Source organism: Hylaeus volcanicus, chromosome 8 (assembly GCF_026283585.1).
Source record: "Hylaeus volcanicus isolate JK05 chromosome 8, UHH_iyHylVolc1.0_haploid, whole genome shotgun sequence".
Lineage (NCBI taxonomy): Eukaryota > Metazoa > Arthropoda > Insecta > Hymenoptera > Colletidae > Hylaeus > Hylaeus volcanicus.
In genome coordinates this window covers 16,462,791-16,480,687 of record NC_071983.1, presented here as the reverse complement: position 1 = coordinate 16,480,687, position 17,897 = coordinate 16,462,791, and the positions used below count along the sequence as shown (strand labels likewise).

At 42.4% G+C, this 17,897-nt stretch overlaps 1 protein-coding gene across 15 annotated transcripts in view; it reads right to left on the bottom strand.

The window, feature by feature from the left end:
* Positions 1-17,897, bottom strand: part of LOC128880862 (tyrosine-protein phosphatase Lar) — a 589,166-nt gene that overhangs the window by 57,683 nt on the left and 513,586 nt on the right. For all 15 annotated transcript variants that reach the window (XM_054131372.1, XM_054131374.1, XM_054131368.1 and 12 more), the window contains one exon: positions 238-420. In XM_054131372.1, the coding sequence (XP_053987347.1) occupies positions 238-420 (183 nt within the window). The remainder of the gene's footprint in view (positions 1-237; positions 421-17,897) is intronic.

Here is a 17,897-nt window from a genome sequence, read left to right as displayed (position 1 = left end):
GAAATATTCCATTAGACGCATCTAATTCCAGGGTTTCCTCCACTCTTTATACTTTCAAGAATTTGATTCTTGTACGTACTCTCGATCGAATTACCTTGGTATGATTCGTACTCTACACGCTAATGTAATCGTACTTTGCTGCACAAAATTTAGATAGTGGAATACCTATAGCGAGGAACGCGAATTTATTTAAACTTACTTAAAAACGAATCTATATTCGGTATTAGCAGTACTTACCAGATTCCAGAACCGTATAGTGTGGATTGCTCGTGTCGATAGGTAACGTGTCGCGTACCCAAGATATGATCGGCGGCGGTGAACCGATAGCCATGCAGAGGAGGACCGCATTGTGTCCCATTTCGACCACCTTCGTCGTCGGCGCTTGAGATATCAACGGGAATCCGTTTGGCAGTTTTTCCCCTGCAAAAGTCAAAAAATCACAAGCTATTAACCTCGGTTCGAGAGATATCTGCGTTGCGGATCGCGTGTTCGAGTGCAAATGACAAGCGTTCAGGACAGAGTGGACGCCATCGAGCAGATGTTTAGACTGGGCTATCGATTTTCGGCGAAGTGCGTGTAGGAAAAAAGAGTCATTAGAGAGCCGTAGTACATTGGGAACGGGTAAAGAGCATTTTAGGCTTGGAAACATTTTTGTAGAATTTTTTACAATTACTTAGCATGGAAAATATAATATTCAAAAGAAATAATATTATAGACACGCCAGTGAAATTCATTTCTATCTTTGAACGTCTTCGAAGGTCCCATTTCTCTAGCTTTATTCTTGTTCGTGTATCGGTACGCATAATTCAAATTTAACGTATGTTAACTCTTTCCGGCACAACGTTTCAGATAATAAAATAGATCCATGTTGCATAGAAATTTGATTGAGTTTTAAATGAAACAAAATTGGTATATTTTTAGTGATAAAAGAATCACATAATGTAAAAAACACTTGTTTATATACAGTGGGTGTAGAAAGTGTTCATATACCGATCAATTTCTAAAAAAACTATGTAAAATTGTAATTTATTCACTTATTGTTTATAAGCAATGACATTCTAGATATTCTTGGAAATCTCTAGAATAGACAGATTACAAAAAAAATAGCTATTTATGTAAGTTGTGAAATTAACAAGAAAAAAACAATTAATCGATAGAAATATTGAAGCAATAAGTATTCGCACAACTGTTTAAAAGTACTTTACTGGAAATTTGATGTTTTCTAATTCGTACGGAGCAATAAACTAATGTGTTTACGTTACAAACTCTACCGTAATTATTGCTTCTATACTTTTACCCACTTTTCGGATTTTTTTGTTAACTTCACAAATTATATTAACTAGTAAATGTTGTTTGGACTATATCTATCCTAGAGACTTCCGAGAATCTGTAAAATATCATTGATTATAAAAAAAGAAGCTAAGAAAAGAAGTTAATAAACTACAATTACGCAGAAAAGTTTTTTTGGGAAATTGATCGGTGTACGAATACATTCTACACCCACTGTAGAACTAACTTTTATTCGAATTCGTTAATCGAACTCGAATATAGTGAAGTTCGTTATTATTAACTTACTTTTACGATTCTTCACATAAAATCAAGAAAAAAAGCTTGTTGCAATAAACCTTCCCCTTGCAACGATTGATGAACCTGTACTGGCATGTTGCACGTTGCCAACACAAGTGAATACATTTATAACATTTATAGAAGATATTACCAACTATTCTACGTAAACAAGACGAAATATAAACCTATGCTCATGCAGCTATTGCAATATTTCGAGGTGGGACTAAAAATGTGCCACCATGTAATACGGTGCATCAAAAAGATGGGACACTTTCAATCCCAGCGTGATCCAAAAGGTTAATGGGTAACCTTCCCGAGCTGTTCTCTCGACTTGTTATTGTCGTCTAGTTCAGTTCCTCGAAAACCTTCGAACAATAAAGGCGATACCGAACCATCGAGCGTTAAACCGAGAATAATAATTATCTTTGTATACTAAACGTTTTTTTTTTTTTTTTTGTAAATCTCGACGAAGTGCTAACGGCAGTTGAAAATAAATTAGATCAATTAATTTCAAATTAAATTCTAATTTTATCATTTCCGCCTCGACGTCCCGTCGTTATCGCGGACGAATCAAGCACCCAAGTGAGTGCAACGAGTTAGTGGAACTCTTAAATGAAACAACTGTGTTAAAACGAGCAACAGCGTGAAAATCCGCGGTCTGGTTATTGCTTACGGGAAAGAAAAAGGTCTTAGCGGCAGTGGACACACCTGCCCATGGAAATCGAGTCCCGATACGTCGATTATAGGTTCGAGCCGCGGAACGACAGACGGTCTGAAAGTAATGCCGGCGCGTGGTTGGCATGGAATCGGCACCGGTTCGAACCTCGACGTCCCGCGGCCAGTCCCGCGGGATCGAAAGTTAGGAAAACCCATTGGAACTACGAGGATATCCCATTCCCGTTTCCATCTCCCAGGACGGGAAACAGAGGCTTCGTCTCCTGCGAAGACGGTTCGCTGATACCGATAGATGCCGTCGGATATACCGGTGTCCGAGAATGGAATCAGGATTCAATATACCGGAAAAAGTTCGTAAAACGGTTTATAGAGCACAGCCAGGGGAACAACGGGGGCGGGAAAGTATGAACGCGACGGTCGATGCCACGAAATTTTCTATCCGCGACCGGCTGGCCGAGAAGTCGACCGATTTATTTCTATTCCGTCGCGTTTCCTCGGGAACCTCGACAATTCGCAGCAGCTAATCGAAACACGATAAAATAGAAAAGCGAACGACCGATCGAGGTCCACGGATTACCGGGTTCGATAATCGACCGCCCTAAGCGGATTCGATACACTCGAAACACTCGCGAAAGTTTGCTGTAAAACCGTAAATATTTGTCGGGGAACTTCGATTTTTAAGCAAAAAGGAGGGTTTTGAGATTGTTTTAGATTCACCTCAGAATTTCCATGAATTCTGTTCTTGTTCGTATATAAAAGTACGTTTTACTTGTACTTCCAAGCATTTTTAACCCTTTGCACTCGAGGCCTTTTTTCTAGAATCTACCAGCTACTTGAGATGCTTTCTTAGCATTCTATTGCCACGAATGCTAAGCTATCGAGATTTGAGAAACAGGTCACCTTTATCTCACTGACAATCATTTTACTGACACTTCGAGTTCCAAAGAAATTAAACCTAAAGAAACATTATTGCTGATAGATTTGCTGCGTGAAACCCAATGGTGACAGAGAGTCACCTCTCGAGTGGAAAGGGTTAACCGAAGTTTCGACTATGTTTATTAGTTCTCTTTAACGCTAAACCTGGTGACATTAGTTTGTAACTTTTTATACCGGGACAAATGACTAGTCTTAACCCTTTACAGGCGGCTCACAGTATATTCATAGATTCTTTTAGAGAGTAGGGTATCGGCTTCGATCGGTTATTAAAGCCGAAAGTCGCGAACGACGCTCGTGTCGGTCCGCGCACGGGAAATTCCGTTTGAAAGTCGTTACCCCGAGGCGAGATTAATTTGACTTGTTTTGAGGCGGGAGATACAAGCTACGTTCTTCACGTAATTACGGCGATACTGCGTTAATCCTTGGGGTGAACTCGTAGTTAAATTTAAGTTCGAGGATGCTACACTCCAAGTTTCGAACAATTTCGCGTGGTCCTAGTTCCATTTCGAAGGGGTTTACGCGCCTCCGAACTAACTCCTCGGCGGTTTCTTTCTTTTTCTGTTTCAATTAAAATCAACCGATAATTGCGTCACGTGGGATTAATTAAAAACCTGTTCCGCCTTCGAGTTTCCCGCGGTCGGTTCGTCTGGTAATCTTCGACGTCGACGATGGTCGCGGCAATACTTCTACGCCTATCGTTTCGCGATTGCACGCACAGCTTAGGACGTCGTGAAGTATTTGCGAACCCAAGGGAATCGGTTCATAACCAAGAAATTAGCTCGGACAAATTATTACAAGGGCCTACGAAGTGGGTGAAAGTTACCGAAGACTTGGCGATCAAACTACAATTACCGTCGACGGTGGCCTCCGACGCCGGTTCTCCGCAAATCGTTCTTTTATAATCTCGTCAATTAAAAGAGCAATCGGAACTCGTGCTAGAAGTTGGCTCGCCTTAGGACTTTCGCCAACTTTGATCTGGCCGTCTCCTCCACTGGTAAATACATTTTAAGTCGGGAGAACCTGTTGGATCGCGTAGAATCCTATCGCGTGTCAGCGAAACGAGAACGGGCAACTTTTCGAATAAACGAGGCTTCGAGGAGGCTCCACGCACCTTCTCGCCGCGACTCGTATCGAGGCTTAATCTCTACGTTCGATAACGAGGTGTGGAACACATTGCAATTTTTAATTTACGCTCCATTGCTTCAACGCTTTAAAAGATTCATTTTCCTTCCATATCCAGATGGATCATATTTTTGAACATATTTCGTACGATTTCCGCCGGCGTATTTACGCTGAGAATCCGCTTCGACGAAACGCTGTCGCGTCCCTGTAAAAATCGAGGAAAGGAGCCCCGCCGTCCCGTGCCCGAACTCTGACGGGCGGAGGGAATCTTGACCCACTTAAATCTTTAAAAATACGACGTCGAGAGTTCGTTCGTTCGAAAAAGGGTATTCCTCGCGTAAATCCCCCGGAGAATTTTAAAGACGCGCAAAAAGATGTTTCCGTGCTGTTTGTATCGTCCAGCTCGTGCGCATTCTCGCTAAAGTCAACCGAGGAACTTCCTTTCCTTTTCGCGTTTTACAAATTATTCACGTTATGCTCCACGACAAGATTCTCTCTTGCGAATGAAAGCAACGGCAGCCGGTATCTGAATCAGTTTTCTCGAAGGCATCCAGGGTAAACCGTTCCGGTACGCGAGGTAAGGGAAGAAGCATCGCGGAAACGACCGACGGTTATCGTTGGGCGACAATACGAGAGAGGCAAAGCCCCGTCGGTTGACGAAGACTCGAGGGCGTCCATTTTGTCGATTTTTCCGTTCTGGCCCCGTTAACGAGCACAATTAACGCGGGGATCGTCGGGTGGTTGCTCGGTTGGTGCACTCCGCTACGGCATCGAGGGACGAAGCCGGTTGAGCCCGTTGAATTCTGTCAGATTCAGTCGAGTTGTCGTGTCATCTCGCACCGAAGAGCCCCGCTCGTCGTTCTTCGCCCGGTACTTTCAGCGGATTTTCTTCCCATTGTTTTCTTCGCCGGCGCGGCATCTTTTGTCCTCGTTATCGTTCGGAGTTATCCGGCATGGCGGCGCCAATTATATCGGCGACCGTGAGCGCCCACGACCGACAATAGAAATCGACCACAGACTTTCCCCGCTTCTCCAGTCATCCGTGCTCGGGCTGGTTCTTTGACCTTCGCCTCGGCTCTCCCGGCTCGCGACTAACAATTTCTTCCCTTGCCACCGCTTTCGCCAACCACCACCGACAATACAAGAGGCGGTGATGACGGGAATTCACCTTCTCGGTAAACCTATTGTCCCCGACGACTCCTGGATCGACTCGTCTTACGTCCCGTACTCCTCCAAACACGAACTGGACCGTAAATTGCGAAAGCTGCGTTTCCGTGTATAGATTAATCGCCGATAGTCAAGGAACTAGTGCCTCGGCCAAATATTAGATTGCTAAGAAATTAATTTCGGTTTTCGAACTATGTTATTTAAATTCACATATTGACTTTCTTAGCCGTCTCGGGTGATCAATAACTGTTGGATGACTTAAACGTTGTTCGTGGATCAACTTCAACCAGTGCCTTCGATTGGTCGTTGTCGACGAGAGAAGGACATCCGATCCCATCTTCGTGTTCGAGGCTCTCAGAGCCACTTTGACATTTTTTTCACCACCGTGCGTTCATTTACGGTATCTTCTCCAAATGCATCATTGCTATTACGAGTCGCAGTTGCAGCTTTACGACCCAATTTATATTCATAGTAGCTGCACCCCGCGGTTTCACCCGCGTGGAATACTATTTATTTACAGTGGGTTTAGAAAGTATTCGTACACCGATCAATTTCCAAGAAAACTATGTAAAATTGTAATTTATTAACTTATTTTTTTAAAACAATGACATTCTAAAGTGAGTGTAGAAAGTATTCGTACACCGATCAATTTCCAAAAAAAACTATGTAAAATTGTAATTTATTCACTTATTGTTTATAAACAATGACATTCTACATACTCTCGGAAATCTCTAGAATAGATAGAGTACAAAAAAAGTAGCTATTTATGTAAGTTGTGAAATTAACAAGAAAAAAACAATTAATCGATAGAATTATTGAAGCAATAAATATTCGGACAACTGTTTAATTTTTAAAACTTGAATAAAAAAAAGAATATACATTAATTTACAAGTATATAATACTACCTTCGTGGGATTTCCTTTTGATTTTATAATTATTTCAACTCTTCTAAGCGTTAAATTAACTAAATTATTAGTTATTCGAAGTGGTATCTTCTTCAATTCCTCTATTAGAGCCATTTTTAAAAGTTCTTTCCTGGAAATTTGATGTTTTCTAATTCGTACGGAGCCATAAACTAATGTGTTTACGTTACAAACTCTACTGTAAATGGTTCGTCATAAATAGACTGCGGATATTTATGCATTTATAAGAAATTTGAACGTGCACGAAATTACAAAATGCAAACAATATGCAAGAAGGTAAAAAAGATTGAAAGTAACGTTCATGTTATAATATTTGCAGAATAAAATAAATTCCTATTTAGGTATAATTTTTGTAGGCACGTTCGCGAAGATTTTATTTTGCATAAAGATCCGCAGTCTAGTCATAACAATCGTACAAATACTTATTGCTTCTATACTTTTACCCACTTTTCGCACTTTTTTTGTTAATTTCACAAATTGTATTAACTAGTAAATGTTGTTTGGATTATATCAATCTTAGAGACTTCCGAGAATATGTAAAATATCATTGATTATAAAAAAAGAAATTAAGAAACTACAATTTCACGCTAAAGTTTTTTGGGAAATTGATCGGTGTACGAATACATTTTACACCCACTGTATATCCTCCACGTTCGACTGACTGTTAAACCGCGTGTTTCCTCGCGAATCAGTAGCTGACTATCTTTTGTTTTCCGTAACTCGGATGTTTCAATCGATATTTCTCTTTGGGAGTATAACGATGCCACAACTTTATTTACAAATTTTGAGATTTCAAATTGAAAACGTATTTTTATCAAAATAAAACATACCCTATATTACTCAAAGATAGTGTAGCTTTCTATTAGTGATAAAAATTTTTAAAATCGGTTCAGTAGTTCCGGACATTTAAAGCCCGTTTAAACAGACACACGGACACTTCCCATACAAACGTTGCAATCCTTTTTCACCCCTCCAGGGGTTAAATTTTCTTAAATGCCGAAAAAGGTGTTTGATTAATTCTATCAAAGAGCATTAAGACCGAGTTTCAAGCAAATCCGACCACAAATAAAATATGAACATGAACGTTGAATTTCGAAATATCCTTTCTTATTCCTTGTATACATCATAAAGGAAATCTCTGTGCAAAGTTTCAGCTTTCTATTACTGAATTTCTATTACTAAAAATTTTTTTTAAATCTGTTCAGTAGTTCCGAAGATTAGCCGGAACAAACAGACAACAGACAAAAATTTTGCGAAAGCGTGTTTCGGTCTTAGCAAGGTGCGGAAAGTCATATGAGAGCTGAAAAAAAGTATTATTTCGAAATCACAGACAGGCACTTCAATTTTATTTATATAGATAGATGAGAATGTTACACGAACTTGCTTAGTATCCACTGCGAAGTAAATAACACGAAGTGAGAACAAATTAACAGTAAAAACGAAAGCATGCAGCGCGACATCTGCACTGTAAGATGATATCGAAACGTAAATAGATTAAAGTGAACAGTTATCCCAAAACCAAGCGTCAAAGTTCGAAAACCGACATTAATTTTTTACCAACCAAATAGATTTTCAAGTTGAGTGTTTGTATTAAGGGGGACGGTTCCTAAACGCGAGCAACAAATTTGATCGACATCCGAGGCGACGCCAGTTTCCTGTTGCTCTTTCCAGTCGCAATTCCAAACCGCAATTCGAAACACGCGTCGCGGAACGGAAACCACACGTTCCTCCCAGTCGATCGACCAGTTTGCAATCGCATCACGACACCTCCATAATCTCGCGAAGACGATGAAAACGGCAACGAAGGAGGTAGACCGTCTCCGTCGCGAGGAACACGATAACGAGGATGCGATTACTTCGGGGACTCGTTTGTGCGCGCGTTCTTCTTCGCTTTCCTTCGTCCTCGAAGTCACGTCTAAGGGTAGTGACGCTTAACCATTTTCCGCGGATGCGCCAGGTAATTCACAATGGGAACCCGTAGGATAAACTATATCGATCCCTTTGCCTCCGTTTGCCCTTCCTCCGTACACAGCTGCCGCGAGTTTTCCTCCCGACCCCTCGTATCCATCGTTTAAAAAGGTACGAATCTTCGCTGGCTCCATCCGTTTCGCGAAAGGTCGCTTAGGTACCAGCAATGAATTGTCAAGAACGAACAAAGTACTCCGAGGGCTTCAGGGCGGAAGGGAAACGCGGAGAAACGTCGCGTTCCGGCGGCGAGAAAATCAATTTCGGTTACCATTGTTTTATTTTCCTCGGTGAGCAAGGGATGCCCGCGAATAAATCGTAATCTTGGCGAGACGGTGTCGCATTATTAAGCAACAGGTGATCGTCTTGCTTCGTCTTGGCCGACGAAGATGTATTTTTCGACGTTCCGGTACTCCTTTTAGATCTTTCGTTCCAAGATTTATGAGACAACCGGGAAAATTGTACGATAACGGGAAATGAATCTTGGAGTAATGGCTTCTAGAGAAGAAGCTAACTATGACTGTAGAGTTAAGCGAGAGGACAGGTTGTTGTCCGTTATTCTTACAAGGGAAGTTCAACGATCGATACACGCCGAAAAATTTAAATTTTTGCATAAATGAACAATTTTAAGGGTGGCAACACTCCACCGAAACTATTCTGGCTATTCGTACTTTTTCTTAACGACTCGTCGAGATGTATGACGTTCGTTCAAAATATATTTTCAAAGAATCACTTTCTTTGAAAGGATCATGCAACTGGTGGCACGAATTTAACCCTTTCGACTCGGTTGTTTTCTATTTGACTTTTCTATTCGTTTCTCTTTCAGAAATTAATTTTATTTAACTAGGGCTGGTTGTAAATCAATGGATATAGCAGATAAGAAGGGACACTTTACTTCGGCGTGAATGATGTTCACTTTTGTTTACATGTGCTCCTGTGACCCTTATTTGGCCAACAATAATCAGATATGTTCACTGGAACGTACACACCTCTGTTCATAAATATGTGGACACCTACCAACTTCAGTGAATAATTAGTATACACCTTAAATTAATATCATAAAACGTGTACTATAATCTGGTATTATACTGCAAATTAAATACAGAAACGTAGGTGATATTTATTGATACGTTCGTAACATTTTTTAGATGCTTACTCCAATTAAGGAAGAATGTGGACACTTTCTTAACAGAAATAAATATCTAATAAAATTTGCGAATCTATTAATATCAGTTGTATCATTCATCTTTCGATATGTTTATGTTGCATTAGGGAATATATTTTATTAATAGTTGTTTCTGATATTACATTAGTAATGATAAAAACTACAGAGATAACTAGATAATGTTAAAATTTCTTTTACCAAACTTGAATACTATTAATTTCTTCATTGTAGCCAATGTAATATTACCTAATTTATTTTGTAATATTTCGCCATAAATGTGTTTGATATATTGAACATTCTTTCTGAACTTTTTCATCTAAACGATCCCATAGTTCCACAATAAAGTTAAATATGGCAGTCAAAACATTTAATATTATTAAAAATTGGTAAATACACATGCAATATATATAATTTACGGTGTATGTTAATGAATCATTGAAAGTAGTAAGTGTCGACATATTTATGAACGAGAGTGTATGTCCCACTGGGGTAGAAAGGGTTAATGAATGACCTAATAGCATCGCATTACAAGAGGTGTTCAGTTTATAACAAATAACCTTAGTTCTCCCAATGTAGTTAGTATTTGTCCGTAAGCACACCTGCAGATCCAAAACCGGCTCTCGGAGGGCGTCCGTGGATCCAACAGCCAGAGGGACCGTCCCAGCGCCGTCGAATCGAAAACGGTGTGGCCCCGATCGAGGTAAATGTAAAGCGATTTAGAGTCGTCGATCTTTCGAATCCACGGATTTCCGTAATCGGACGGGAGAAGCGAGGTAAATTCTTTGAAATATCGACGCGTCAGGAACGAATCACGTCCCCGGAATCAGGGACGCGTGCGGGAGAACCTTTAGTTCCGCGCGCAAATCCCTTCCGACGTGATACGGAAATAATAACGATCCGACGTGTGCGCGTTTCCACGAGCCGGGCGGGAATTTAAAAATCGGCCAACCAAAGCACCGCGCATAAATAACGCTTAGGGAACCGGCGAAAAAATAATACGTTCGCCGGCTGTGTCCGTGCTACATCTACATTTTGATGGAAAAACGTGACTGGCAGGATGGCGGGGAATATGTTTGAGGGCCGAAAAATGAAAAATAAAAAAGAAAAGAAAGAAATAGGAACGGAGACGAGAAGGGAGAATGGGAAGAAGGGATGCAACAACGGGAAGCGCGGATGATCTAATTAGAAAATTTCGGGTGACGTCGATGGAAGTATTGGAGTATTGGATTTGGTCTGGGGGAAGACGCGAGTGGTGACATACAGGGAATATTCGACGGTTGAAAGATGAAACGTGAAAGAGAATAGAAGGGAAAATTGTAACGTAGAAATATAAGCTTGGTGGACAAATTTCTTGACTAATGCTTGTAGGAGACGTGTGTCGACCGTGATAATAAATATTAAAAGAGACGTGGCATGTGAAAATCTTTATGTTTAAATGTGTATGCCTTAAGTATAGGTTTACATTAATATATACACATTTTTATGCGCTTCTTCCTTTAACACGTCGACTGCCAAACTACTCGTGAAAATTTATACGAGCCTAACACTGTGTTTCTAGATGACTGAAACTTACTTTTGCAATTTCGTCCAATTCATGAATCCTATGCAGATTTATATTCTTTAACATTTCATCCTCAGAATTAATTTATTTAATTCCTTAGTGAAAAGTCCTGTCACTGATATATACATGACGTAACCATCAATACATTAAACTTTATTACGACGGCGAACCTATAATTTAAGTAAATTGATCGATAAACATACATCCCATATTATACACTATATACTTGACTATGATATACTTGAATCTAATTAGACAATTTCCCGTGAAGAGTCTTCTCCGCTCGTTCGGAGGGAAAGCACGACTGGTGGGATCCAGAGAAAATTCAAGTGCAAGATATACGAGAAAATAGGAACACCGAAGGGAATGGGAAAGGAAAGGAAGACAAAAAAATCAGCGAAAAGCTCGGACAACCTAATTAGAAAATTTCCTGTGAAATCGATTAAGAGTTTCCCTGGGTCGAAAGTTGGATCGTTCGGGGGCACGGATGCTTCACGGTGAAATATTCACGGTAACTTTGCCCTGGAAACAAGAAAGGTTTATGCGGTACCTTGGGAGCTTATCCCCGAGGAACTTATCGAGGCGGAAGCGGCTACGTAACATCCCGTTCGTTCGTTGGCTTCGCGACAGGATCGAAGATGTTTCCCCGCGATGAAAATCCTCCGAGAAGGAACGCAGCGGTAGACGTCGCGTCCCGTGACGAGCACGCGTTCTGATAAATCGCAATTTTCTCTTGCTGGCGGTGACGTCGTGCGCGAGGCAAAGCCTTCTTAGTGCTCGCCACGGCCAGAAAGAGGGCAGAGAATGGGGAAAGGAGCTCGAGGAACCTTTCGTCGGGCCATTCTGCCAATTTCCTTCGGAGTCTGTTCACCTTAACCGATCTCCCTCGGCTCCTTTCCGTGCTTTTTCCTTTTCCCGGGACACCGGCCGGGCTTCGACTTTGAATTCCTATGGAGACTCTAACGGTCGACCTGGTGCACTTGGGTGTTCCGAAACACTTGAAAAGTTTCATTCAGAAAACTCGTCCGTCCGGCTGAAGCGGTGGAACTCCCTCGATGCGGGCTGAATGAGAGCGAAGGAGACAAGTATCGCGAAAATTTGCGTGCAAGACGTCGTAACGGAGAGTTTCTGTCTCGGTCCTGATCTCCGTCGACCCTGAGGCGTACGGTAGTTCAATTTACAAAGTATTGGCGCGGCAGCGGCTGCCTTGCGGTTCGCAACGGATGTTTCTCCGCATCGAGAATGGCAGGGGGCGAGCCGCAACAGTAATTACGTTCCATACGAAACGCCGAGCATCCACTTCGGCTCAATTTCTCATTCGGGCCTCTTTTATCAGTTCATGGTTCATGCTTCTACTTTTTTAACACTCTGCTAACCGCGCACTGTTTCAACTTTCTTGTCAACTACAGATGATGTACGTGATTTTCGTCCTAGATTCTCTTTTAACGCGCTTACTGTTACACTAATTCGCATGGAAGTGTCTACAGGACTAAAATTTCGTCTCGAGGGAATTAAAAACTATAGAATCTAACATTTGTCGTATTACTTATTTTTGAATTCACATCAAAATTTATGAATTCTACATAAATTTGTTTCCGTCGATATTTACTCCTTCAAATTATTTGTTGAAGTTCCATAGTGAAAACCCATATGTGGCTGACGTGGCGTTCGACGTGTTAACCCTTTCAGTGTTATAGACGCATACACGTGCCACTCTCAGGGACTGTAGCATGCGAATATGCAGCTACAGCACGGGTTTAGCGACCCCGGGGTACCCGAGCTAGAAGGGGGCCAGCGGACTCCAACAGACACGCACCAAAGACGAGACTAATGTAAATGTACGGAGTTGCGTTAGGATAACTCGAATTAAGCGTTGAACTCCAGAATCCCAAAATTAAGGGGTGAGGCAAAGAAATGTTAAGAAGAAAGGAAGTAATTGTGTCGTGATGTGTGCATTCGGTGCGATAACTCCAGTGACAGTTACGCACTTAAATAAATCAAGCTCATATACAGTCAGTCCCATAAATATTCGTACCATCTGTGTCTATTACAAGAATTCGTCTAAATTAAATGATAGGTTTGATGTTTCCAAATAAATGCTTCGTTATAAATATGTACATGAATAAACATTACACGTGTATATTTTCACGATGAAAAATTTATTTGGAGACATCATACCTATCATTTCATTTGGATTTCCTTCAATGGACATAGATGGGACGAATATTTATGGGACTGACTGTACATGCCCAGAAATAGCTATCGATACGAACTAAGAACGCATATATGCGTTCGTCGGTCTTTTTGATCTTTTACTTGAGACACTATTAGTAATATTCATATCATTCTGTTATAATTATTAAGTTCAAATATTTAGATTGATTAATATTCAAATCAAGATTTCCGCTTTGATGTTTCGATGTAATGATTAAATACAAAAGAATTCCGTCCACAGCAGCCATAACTGTCAGTCCATTGCTACCATAAATCCATATTCGCCGCTTTGACCATGAGTAGATAGCACTCAAAGGATTACCTTTGTTTTTTCGTTATTACAGATCGAATTTCCCTTTTTCCAGGTTTGCAGACCTGACCCCCCCTAAAATGGCACCCTTCACCAGCATGCCGGCCACTCGGCGCGATTTCCGCTTTTCCGGCTGAACGGGCATTAAATGCTTTGGCGCGCGCGTCATCGGCCGGCGTAAAATTTGCGGCCGGCTGACGATGCGGAAACAGGAATTAATTCATTCCTGTCAGTGCCGCGACGATAGGGAGGCTCAGTAAGGAACGAGCCAATAAACTACACTAGTTAAAATTCCCCGTAAAAGTCTCGTGCAAACGCGCTTTCATAATTCAAGCGCATGCGGCCGCCGATGCAGCTGGAGCCTCGCGTTCGCTTCCCGTCTTGAGTACATACATCTATATATGTAAATGCGTGTACGTGTGTCGGAGCGTATGTACACGTCCGGGGGAGGCGCGTACGTGCACGTGTGTAGCCGTCTTACGTCATTTCGAGAGGAATCGATCTATGAGAAATTGGCTGGGTTTGCTGGAAAAGAGCTCCCTCGACCTCGTGTTCGGGGACGAGCGCATAAATCGGTCCAGAACGAAACCGGCGATATAAGCGACGCTCAAGTCGGAAAATTAAATTCCGGGTGGATGGGAAAAAAGGAATCCGGCGCGAATTGCTCCTCGCGATCCGTCCGCCCAAGAAAGACCGTACTAAAAAGTGTTTTCCTTTGCCAGACTCGGCGAACGTGGTCGAAGTCACCTCTGGGCGGGGCTGCTGGGGTTTCCCTTAAATTTCGCGGCTGTAGACGGGGGAAAAAAAGCGAAGAGGAGCGAAGTGGGGAGGGAAATCGAGAAATTAAAGTTGTAAAAGAGCGAAAGAAAAATTGCTTTTCTTTCGTGCGAGCGCGGCGAAAATTTCTACTTCCATTGAAGTTTACGCGCGGGATCGCCGAGGCAGGAACTCCTGGATTTTTTTCCCCTATATCTGCGGAAAATAATTAAACTCGTGTCTTCGGACTCTCTTAAAAGCTGTCGTGGATATCTATTTTTTTTTCCCAACTTTTGCGGAGTTTTAATTAGCAAATACGTTCGGGGAAGGGTGGTTTTCGATGCGGCGTCGTAATGCAAGCGTCGTCGTTAACATCTCGCGCAGGGGTTGCCAAACGGGAGGTTTGCGATTAGGATCGACAAAATACTGACAAAAATAAACAGTCGAACCATGACACGAATCGTAGGATGCAGAATTGGTGGTGTAGGGAAAACGGGCTCACCTTCGTGCTTTACTTTTTCGTTTAGACCCGTACAATACCGCGAGCAAGATCAAAATGTGCGTATTTCTGCGTAAAGTCTACGAGGTTAAGAAATTGATAGACGTGGAGATGAAGCGATTCGATAGATCCAGTAAAGAAGTACCTTCGTACTCTGGTTTTCCACGCATTGTTTTTCCTAGCGGGCTAGAGGAAAGATCGAGTGCCACTGGCGTGGTCTGTTCGACTCGTGCACGAATGTATTAATCGAGGATTCGTTCGGCTCGGTCGTCGGTGGTTTTCGAGAGTCGTGAAACGAGGCTAATGCGGGACGCCCGAAGTTAGAATAACGCTACCATGCCAGCAGCAGGTGGTGTAATACCGTATGGAGAGGGTCTCATAATATTCAAGCTACATACACCCTTCCGGAACGATTCGAGCCAACTCATCTTAACGAGGCCTTACATCAAGTGGCTCGGTTTCGAGTACCGGCTCTAGGGGATTAGGCTCTAAAGACCAAACTCGTCTCGAATGAGAGACAGAACGCCGAGGACGCCGGGAGAGAGAAAGCCACCCTAAATCGTCTTTTGATCTTGTAATTAATTCTGTACGCATTACGCTCGTCCAGAAGAAACGAAACGGGGACTCGTATTCATCGAGAGCAGGCGGAGTCGTTAAGAAAGAAGCAAGGAGGTTGGAATGCCCCCCTCTTCGTTGATGGTAACAACGGGAGAAAAGAAAAACGCGCTCGCTCGCCTTGTTGAAAGCTTTTCATTCCGAGCGAGCGTCGATAGTACTCTTCTTACCTCTTATCAATTGATTCGAAGCTGTGCCTTTATGTATGTTTGATGGAACGACTTACAGGGCAGGTCTTGTATTTTATTCATCCGATTGCAATATCGTGAATATAAAGAGCCCGCGGAAATCTATCAGCGGGAGGATTGATATCGAGGCCGATGAGCGAGAGGGGTAGGGGCGGGGGCGGCAACGAGGCGCGGACGGATAAAGGGAGAGAGAAAAGGAGGTTGGCTGAACGGAAACTCAAAGTTTGCCGATATTTTTTTCCATTTCAAACGCGCTCGCTTTTCAGGGATGCCGGTATTCCCGTACGAAGCATTTCCATCAATTAATTATTTCGCGGAGGCCTCGAGGAGGACGATGCTGCCTACCACCCCCTCTCCCTCTCGTTCAGCTCCGTCGAGAGTAGGACGAAGAGGGGGCGGCATTATGCCGGCGAGCAAACGTTTTAAATTGAAACGGCTATTACTTGCGTCACGTTGCATCGCGATCGGCATAGTTTCAAGGTACAAAAATAAATGCACAAGGGGTGAAGCGTGCGCTAGAAACGTTTTTTTTTATCACGGCGACGTGCGACCGGCAACCGTGTCTCCGGCTCTGAAAAGAATCGAAGAGTTCCAGAAGTATTTGATATACTTTATGGACACTGCGGACGGCCGCTGGGTAAATGCATTATGCGCGTAATCCGCGAGGACGTAGCAGGAAGGAAAACAAACGGGGACGAAGAGATTCTCGATCTTTCGAGTGTTTCGCAATCGTCTCGCTAGTTAACTTTCCCTTAGGACCTCTACGCGGCTTTTGCGTCGACGTACACAGGGGCGATACTATCGATTCTGACGGGAACATCAGAAATTATAAAATTGTGTATTGGAACAGAGCTCTGGTAAAACATATTTCGAATGCTAGCTTAATAGGGAATCTTTGGTCTATTTAGGAAATCATCCCTCATTTAAAAACATTCGTTTCTTAGAGGAAAGACATCATAAATCGTCTTTGGATTTTGTAATTAGCCAAGCTAACCCAAATCTTTGACTATTTACTGAATCAACTCCCATTCGAAAAATTTGTTTCTTTTTCATAAGAAAGCCATGATAAATCGCGTCTTTGGATTTTGTAATTAGCGAAATTAACCCAAATCTTTGACTATTTACTAAATCATTCCTCATTCAGAAAAATTAATTTCCACCCTAACTCTTTCGATCTTGTACGCATTACATTCCTCCAGAAGAAGTTTCTAAAATATGATCAAGATTTTATACCTAATAATACCACTCGATAGAATTTTTAGACTATAATTAATTCTGGCTCTATTGGATCCTTTTTTGCGATCGCGAAACCACCGTGTTCCCCATCGAAGGTCATCGCCGTTTTATGCCCGGCGGTCCCACGAAATCGTACGAGAATCTTCGAGACTGTTCTTTCCTGTTCTTACGCTCGCCGCAACCTATGTACTCGCTGGATTTCCCGGGGCCGAGGAAATCCCACGAAAATGGCCCAAAGGGTGGCCAGTAACGATTTGCAAACAAACTAGGAGTTGGTAATACCCGTGTTTGCGTTTGGACGTTTCCCTTCTGTGTACACTTCGGTCGCGATAGCTTTGAGCATTTTAAACATACACCGTAGAGCGCGCGGAGGAACCCTGGGAAAAATTTCAGATTCGTCAATGCAGAATCATAAACGAGACACGAATTCTTTCTTCGATTCTCTCGTGAAATAATATCCATCATCGACGACCGTTCCTGCAGAAACAAAAACTTCTAAAACACACGTAAACACAGGAAAACGCTAAGAGCGCTGAAACATATAAAGGATCCTCGTTCTACGCGTCCAAAAATTTGCACGTTGAACGTTCCGTTCGACGGATATACGGTCGCCTGCTGCACACCATTTATAAACTCGTCTGACAGAGGCGGGGACCTCTGGATTTTCGGAAATACATTTTCCAACGCGCGAAAAAAAAAATAAGGGAAAGTGACTGCGAATCCGCGTTATCGATGGCGAAGTAAATGGAGGGCCGGGCGCGGAACATCGATGATTAAAGTGCAAAACCTCGTACGTCGATATTCGATAATTCAATGGAAGGGTTAGCCGGAGAAACAAAAACTTTCATTATGCGGGCCAAAACGTTGATGGTATTCGGCCCCTCTCGTTTATACGCGCGACGCAGGTATTCCTTGTTTTCCTTTGACTCGTTCGACCGTTTTTAGACGAACCGGGGACGTCGTGTAAATTTCTCTACAGTCGACGACAAAAAGACACCG